General features: G+C 40.5%; 1 protein-coding gene across 2 annotated transcripts in view; it reads right to left on the bottom strand.

Annotated features, from left to right (window-relative positions):
• Positions 1-8,399: 8,399 nt before the first annotated feature.
• Positions 8,400-9,055, bottom strand: part of LOC137094958 (serine--tRNA ligase, mitochondrial-like) — a 25,683-nt gene continuing 25,027 nt past the window's right edge. For both annotated transcript variants that reach the window (XM_067461010.1, XM_067461009.1), the window contains one exon: positions 8,400-8,838. In XM_067461010.1, the coding sequence (XP_067317111.1) occupies positions 8,722-8,838 (117 nt within the window). In that variant the 3' untranslated portion in view covers positions 8,400-8,721. The remainder of the gene's footprint in view (positions 8,839-9,055) is intronic.

The raw sequence follows: 9,055 nt of genomic DNA on the forward strand, positions 1-9,055 counted from the left end.
GGGGATGGATTTTAAATAGGCTGCGAAGGAAGTGATGTCACCTACATTAGAGAGAAAAAGAGGGGGGGGGTACATTTTCCTTACCTGCCTGCAATTGGAGCATCCATATACACACACAGGCACCGGGTCCTGATGCTGCTCCAAGGTGTATTTTTTGCAAATCCTTTCCTCCAATTTTGCAAATGCATGCTTTCAATCCTGTCCTCCAAAGCTGCAGCATTTCCAGCTGGAGGAAAGAAGAGAGTTAGCATATCTTAATGATGCCTACAGCAGGAAAGCTCATTAACCGGCGGGAGATTTTAGCCATTCGAGGAGCATCTCTACACTGTAGAATGAATGCAGTTTGGCACCACTTAGTATTTTTTCATTCCCTGCTGTATGCATACATATACATATTATATACCGTATATATGTATGCAGATCCCACTTAATAAAATTTTTGGTTCCCTGCTGCATGCATTCATATACATATTATATACCGTACATATATATGCAGATCCCACTTAATAATATTTTTTTGTTCCCTGCTGCATGCATACATATACATATATACATATGTATGCAGATATGGAAATAAATCTCTGGAGGCAAAACTATGCACATTTCCCATATTATTATTATTATTATTATTATTATTATTATTACCCACTTATATGCTTTGGTGTTAATGCTATATTTATATAGGCAAAACCTCTGGAGACATAAACATATTTTCCATATAATCTAGGATGTATGCAGATATGGAAATAAATCTCTAGAGGCAAAACTATACGCATTTCCCATATAATAATAATAATAATAATAATAATTATTATTATTATTACCCACTTATATGCTTTGATGTTAATGCTATATTTATATAGGCAAAACCTCTGGAGACATAAACACATTTTCCATATAATCTAGTATGTATGCAGATATGGAAATAAATCTCTGGAGGCAAAACTATGCACATTTCCCATATAATTATTATTATTATTATTATTATTACCCACTTATATGCTTTGATGTTAATGCTATAGTTATATAGGCAAAACCTCTGGAGACATAAACATATTTTCCATATAATCTAGTATGTATGCAGATATGGAAATAAATCTCTGGAGGCAAAACTATGCACATTTCCCATATTATTATTATTATTATTATTATTATTATTATTACCCACTTATATGCTTTGGTGTTAATGCTATATTTATATAGGCAAAACCTCTGGAGACATAAACATATTTTCCATATAATCTAGGATGTATGCAGATATGGAAATAAATCTCTAGAGGCAAAACTATACGCATTTCCCATATAATAATAATAATAATTATTATTATTATTATTATTACCCACTTATATGCTTTGATGTTAATGCTATATTTATATAGGCAAAACCTCTGGAGACATAAACACATTTTCCATATAATCTAGTATGTATGCAGATATGGAAATAAATCTCTGGAGGCAAAACTATGCACATTTCCCATATAATTATTATTATTATTATTATTATTATTATTACCCACTTATATGCTTTGATGTTAATGCTATAGTTATATAGGCAAAACCTCTGGAGACATAAACATATTTTCCATATAATCTAGTATGTATGCAGATATGGAAATAAATCTCTGGAGGCAAAACTATGCACATTGCCCTTATTATTATTATTATTATTATTATTATTATTATTATTACCCACTTATATGCTTTGATGTTAATGCTATATTTATATAGGCAAAACCTCTGGAGACATAAACACATTTTCCATATAATCTAGGGAGGTTATATTATTATTATTATTATTATTATTATAGTATATCAATTATTTATTACCTATTTACATGCTTTGATGTTAATGCTATATTTATATAGGCAGATTTGGAGCTAAACTTCTGGACACATAAACACATTTTCCATATAATCTAGGGAGGTTATATTATTATTATTACTACTACTATTATTATTACAGTATATTATATTTATTTTTATTGTTACCTATTTATATGCCTTCATGTTCATGCTATATTTATATGGGCTGATCTGGACCTCAACCTTTGGAGGCAAAACCACACATATTTCCCATATAATCCAGGAAAGTTGTTGTTGTTGTTGTTATTATTATTATTATTATTATTATTATTATTACAGTATATTTATTTTATTATTATCCATTTATATGCCTTCATGTTAGTGCTATATTTTTGTATAGGGGGATCTGGACCCCAACCTTTGGAGACAAAACCACACACATTTCCCATATAATCTAGGAAGTTGTTGTTGTTGTTGTTATTTGAAACACAACAAGATGAGTCCTCAGCAGACACTCTGCTAGCTGTTGTATTGGATCACACGTCTTCCAAGTGTCTAGGACTGTGTGATGTATCGGCGAATAATGTGTGCAAATCCCAGTAAGGTGGCCTTCTGCAGCTGGCAGATGGTAATTTTGTCAGCTTCGATTGTGTTTAAGTGCAGGCCAAGGTCTTGAGGCACTGCACCCAGTGTGCCGATCACCACTGGGACCACCTTGTTCCTTGTTGTTGTTGTTGTTGCTCTTATTATTATTATTATTATTATTATTATTATTTGATGCACAACAAGATTAGTACACAGTAAACAAGATCACGATACTGGCGGTAGTATTGCATCACACGTCGGACACTTCCCAAGTGTCTAGGACTGTGTGATGTATCAGCAAATAATGAGTGCAGATCCGAGCAGGGTGGCCATTTGCAGCTAACAGGTGGTGATTCTGTCAGCGCCGATTGTTTTTAAGTGCATACCAAGGTCTTTAGGCACTGCACATAGTGTGCCAATCACCACTGGGACCAGCGTATTTGCAGTTCAATCTTTAAATCCTCATATCATGTCAGCTTTTTCAGTTGCTTCTCGTCAATTTTGCTGTCACCTGGGATTGCAACATCGGCAATCCATACTTTGTTTTTTTCCACAATCGTGAGGTCAGGAGTATTATTATTATTATTATTATTATTAATATTATTAATATTATTATTATTTTACTGACACAAATGCACAGTATGTCACAGCAAATGAGATCTATATGCTGGATTTCGTATCACAAAATCACAAGTCGAACACTTCCCAAGTGTCTAGGACTGTGTGACATATAATTATAATTATTATTATTTTACTGACACAAAACCACAGTATGTCACAGCAAACGAGATCTATATGCTGGATTTCGTACCAAAAAGCCACAAGTCGAACAATTCCCAAGCGTCTAGGACTGTGTGATGTATCTTATTGTTGTTGTTATTTGAAACAGAACAAAATGAGTCCAGAGCAGACACTCTGCTGGCTGTTGAATTGGATCACACGTCGGACACTTCCCAAGTGTTTAGGACTGTGTGATGTATCGGTGAATAATGCTTGCAGATCCCAGTAAGATGGACTTCTGCAGCTGGCAGATGGTAATCTTGTCAGTGCCGATTGTGTTTAAGTGCAGGCCAAGGTCTTGAGGCACTGCACCCAGTGTGCCGATCACCACTGGGACCACCTTTACTGGTTTGTCCCAGAGTCTTTGCAGTTCAGTCTTTAAATCCTCATATTGTATCAGCTTTCATAGAATCATAGAATCAAAGAGTTGGAAGAGATCTCATGGGCCATCCAGTCCAACCCCATTCTGCCAAGAAGCAGAGATATTGCATTCAAATCACCCCTGACAGATGGCCATCCAGCCTCTGTTTAAAAGCCTCCAAAGAAGGAGCCTCCACCACACTCCGGGGCAGAGAGTTCCACTGCTGAACGGCTCTCACAGTCAGGAAGTTCTTCCTCATGTTCAGATGGAATCTCCTCTCTTGTAGTTGGAAGCCATTGTTCCATTGCGTTCTAGTCTCCAAGGAAGCAGAAAACAAGCTTGCTCCCTCCTCCCTATGACTTCCTCTCACATATTTATTCATGGCTATCATGTCTCCTCTCAGCCTTCTCTTCTTCAGGCTAAACATGCCCAGCTCCTTAAGCCGCTCCTCATAGGGCTTGTTCTCCAGACCATTGATCATTTTAGTCGCCCTCTTCTGGACACATTCCAGCTTGTCAATATCTCTCTTGAATTGTGGTGCCCAGAACTGGACACAATATTCCAGCTTTTCCAGTTGTTTCTCTGCAATCCTGCTGTCACCTAGGATTGTCACATTATTATTATTATTATTATTATTATTATTATTATTATTATTATTATTACCCACCTATATACCTTCACGTTAGTGCTATATTTATATAGACAGATCTGGACTCCAATCTTTGGAGGCAAAACCACACACATTTCCCATATATGAAGGTTATGTTGTTGTTGTTGTTGTTATGTATTATCTGCCTCTCCTTCCAGCTCAATGCAGGGCATAACACAGTTAAAATACATCATCACCATAAATTACATTTAATCAAGAGCATATTTTGAAACCTATTTCTGCAAAGTACACAGAACAAAGATTAAAATACAATAAACATAGGATACAAATGCAAAATTCATGTGTTTATGTCTCCAAGGGTGTGTCTACACTGTAGAAGGAATGCAGTTTGACACCTCTTAATATTATTTTATGTTCTCCAGCTGAATATATTTTCTCATACATGTAGATCTGGATCTAAACCCATTGACAATTATCATCTAATAGGGATGGACACATGTCAAAATGACATATGAGAGTAAATGGCTGGGGAGATTAATAGGAGGAATGCGTCTGTTTACCCTTCTAAAGCAGGCATGGGCCAACTTGGGCCCTCCAGGTGTTTTGGACTCCAACTCCCACCATTCCTAACAGCCGGCAGGCTGTTAGGAATGGTGGGAGTTGGAGTCCAAAACACCTGGAGGGCCCAAGTTTGCCCATGCCTCTTCTAAAGGCACCGGATCCTGTCTGATCTTGGAAGCTAAGCAGGGCCAGCCTTGGTTAGCACTTGGATGGGAAACCACAAACATTTTTTGTCGATTCTCAGACCTTTTATGTGCTTTCCTGCCCCACCGATATGGACATCATGCGCACCCACTACTCTTAAATATTGTATTCGCTGCAGAATGTGTCAGACATCGTTCCATATTAACATTCGTGTTGCGGAGGGTTGAACATGAGCACATCCAAAGTTCATTGTCACAACAGCAGCTGGCCTGGCTTCTTTATGTAACGCTCTCTGCAAATTGGAGCAAACGAGCCGCCTCGCCAGCCACCTGCCAAACCTGCGGCCTCAGGTGACCTCTTTCTTCTCCCGGCTCTTTTGTATGCGGACGATTATGAAAAGTCAGGCGCAAGGCTTGGTTGGTGTGCAACCTGCTGGGTTGCATAAAAGGGAAACAGCTGCCGGGCTTTTTGGCATCCAAAAGCAGGGGATGGTTGGGTGCAAAAGCCCCTGATCCATGTTATTCTTGCTCTCATGCCTATCATGACCAGCTTTACATACTGGTAGGATTTGGTGGTGGGTAAATGACCCTGGATGATGGGAGTTGTAGTTCACCCACATACAGAGAACACTGTGAACCCCACTGATGATGGATATGGACTAAACTTAGCGAACATATCCATCATGCCAAGTTTAAATACTGGTGGATTGGGGGGAGGGGGTGCAGCAGAATGTTACTGGATGATGGGAGTTGTAGTTCACCCACATCCAGAGAGCACTATGAGCCCCAGCAATGATGAAACTGGACCAAACTTAGCAAATATACCCATCATGCTAAGTTTAAATACTGGTGGGTTGGTGTGGGGTGCAGAATGTTACTGGATGATGGGAGTTGTAGTTCACCCACATCTAGAGAGCACTATGAGCCCCACCAATGATGGATATGGACCAAACTTAGCAAACACATCACATCATGCCAAGTTTAAATACTGGTGGGTTAGGAGGCAGAATGTTGCTGGATGATGGGAGTTGTAGTTCACTCACATCTAGAGAACACTGTGAACCCCACTGATGATGGATATGGACCAAACTTAGCAAACATACCACATCATGCCAAATTTAAATGCTGGTGGGTTGGGAGGCAGAATGTTCATGGGTGATGGGAGTTGTAGTTCACCCACATCCAGAGAGCACTACGAGCCCCACCGATGATGGATCTGGACCAAACTTGGCAAACACAACCATCATGCCAAGTTTAAATATTGTTGGGTTGGAGGGCAGAATGTTACTAGATGATGGGAGTTGTAGTTCACCCACATTCAGAGAACACTGTGAACCCCACTGATGATGTATATGGACCAAACTTAGCAAACATACCCATCATGCCAAGTTTAAATACTGGTGGGTTGGGGTGGGGTGCAGAATGTTACTGGATGATGGGAGTTGTAGTTCACCCACATCCAGAGAGCACTACGAGCCCCACTGATGATGGATCTGGACCAAACTTGGCAAACACAACCATCATGCCAAGTTTAAAAGACTTAACTATCTTAATCACCGTCCTGATCATGTTTTGCAAACATAGGATCCTTGGCAGTTGTTTCCTTGAATGAATAAATCCGTTTATAACACAACCTTCTTCGTTTCCCACTGTTCAAGGAATAAATATATACATATAAATATATATAGGAACCCCCAGTGGTGCAGTGGGTTAAACTGCTGAGATGCTGAACTTGCTGACTGAAAGGTCAGTAGTTTGAATCTGGGGAGCGGGGTGAGCTCCTGTTGTTAGCCCCAGCTTCTGCCAACCCTGCAGTTCGAAAGCATGCAAATGTGAATAGATTAATAGATACCTGGAATATTGTGTCCAATTGTAGGCACCACAACTGAAGAGAGATATTGACAAGCTGGAATGTGTCCAGAGAAAGAGGGCGACTCAAATGATCAAGGGTCTGGAGAACAAACCCTATGAGGAACGGCTTAAAGAGCTGGGCATGTTTAGCCTGAAGAAGAGAAGGCTGAGAGGAGACATGATGGCCATGTATACATATGTGAGGGGAAGCCACAGGGAGAAAGCTTGTTTTCTGCTGCCCTGGAACCTAGGATGAGGAACAATGTCTTCAAACTACAAGAGAGGATGAACATGAGGAAGAACTTCTTCACCGTGAGAGCTGTTCAGCAGTGGAACTCTCTGCTCTGGACAGTGATGGAGTCTCCTTCTTTGGGGGCTTTTAAACAGAGGCTGGATGGCCATCTGTCGGGGCTGCTTTGAATGCAATTTTCCTGCTTCTTGGCAGAATGGGGTTGGACTGGATGGCCCATGAGGTCTCTTCCAACTCTAGGAGTCTATGATCCTATACCGCTTCCGGTGGGAAGGTAACTGTGCTCCATGCAGTCCTGCTGGCCACATGACCTTGGAGGTGTCTACAGGCAACACCGGCTCTTCGGCTTAGAAATTGAGGTGAACACCAACCCCCAGAGTATATATAAAGGTAAAGTTTTTCCGCTGACAGTGGAACTTAATGTCAGGGGAAAAACTTTACACACACGCGCACACACTGTATATATCATCACCATTATCATCATCATCATAACAGCTGGTAAGGAAAATGGAAACTGTAGTTCAGTGTTTCTCAATCTTGCTAATGCCGCAACCCCTTAATACCGTTCCTCATGTTGTGGTGACCCCCAACCATAAAAATTATTTTTGTTACTACTTTAATAACTAATTTTGCTACTGTTATGAATTGTAATGTAAATATCTGATATGCAGGATGTATATTCATTCACTGGACTAAATTTGGCACAAATACCCAATATGCCCACAATTTGAATACTGGTAGGTTGGGGTGGGGTGTCGATTTGGTCATTTGGGAGTTGTAGTTGCTGGGATTTATGGTTCACCTGCAATCAAAGAGCATTCCGAACTCCACCAGCAATGGAATTGAACTAATCTTGGTGCACAGAACTCCCAAACACCAACAGAAAATACTGGAAGGGTGTGGTGTGCACTGACCTTGAGTTTTGGAGTTGTAGTTCAGCTACATCCAGAGAGCGCTGAAGACTCAAACAATTGTGGATCTGGACCAAACTTGGCATGAAAACTCATTATGCCCATATGTGAACACTGGTGGAGTTTGGGGAAAATAAACCTTGACATTTGGGAGTTGTAGTTGCTGGGATTTATGGTTCACCTACAATTAAAGAGCATTCTGAACCCCACCAACTATAGAATTGGGCCAAACTTCCCATATGGAACCCCCATGACAAACAGAAAATACTGTGTTTCCCGATGGTCTTTGGCGACCCTTCTGATACCCCTTTGCGACCCCTCCAGGGGTCCTGACCCCCAGGTTGAGAAATGGTGGAGTAGTTGAAAGTATGTTTTATGTTTCCTTTGGAGAAGATTAAAGGGAAAGAAGCAGTACAGGTTCAGTGACTGGACCCAGAAATCGACTGAAGCACATTTCAGGGTCCACTACTTTGAAATTTGATTGTCTAACCTTATCTCTCCATTCACCCAGAGAAGAAGAGCACCTAAATCAATAAAATAAATGTGATTTTCCACCTGCGGTCTTTATTATGTCAACGACCTGCTTTCCCCACTTCATTAAGGGTCAGTTTATGGCCAGAGGTCAATCAGTGAAAGGTGAATAGGTCAAAGTGTGACCAGAGGTCAAAAATGGATGGACAGGAGGCAGAACCCAACTGATAGGGGATGATGAGAGATCTCACATTTAGTCCCATCTCAGATTTGATCCCATCCTCCCCACCGTGTTGCATTTCCACACCAAACAATATGACATAGCCCTTTCGAAACCCTCCTGGAATTGACTTGAGAAACGTCTCACTTTCTAGGGCAATCCTACAGCTTGTGGGTCAATGTCTTTTAGGCTGGTTTGGGCCAATGTATTTCAACGGAGCGTAACTGGGCTTGCTGATCACCTCCATGCCCATCAGCGGCTGTAGGGCCTTTGGCACTCGAACACTTCCATCCTGGCATGGAGGGGGGGGGGGGGGAGAGAAAAACAGAGCAGGGTCAGGATATTATGGAGGCTCAGCATCTGTTTATCTGTGCGCATAATAAAAATCAAAATATCTATCTATTTATGTTTGTATGCATTTTTAAAGATGGCTCCCAGATACAGAGAGCCCTGTGAACTGACAATGGATCAGTTGGCACACAAACCCATGATGACCAACTTTAATGAAT

This window comes from Anolis sagrei, chromosome X (genome assembly GCF_037176765.1).
Source record: "Anolis sagrei isolate rAnoSag1 chromosome X, rAnoSag1.mat, whole genome shotgun sequence".
Taxonomy (NCBI): Eukaryota; Metazoa; Chordata; class Lepidosauria; order Squamata; family Dactyloidae; genus Anolis; species Anolis sagrei.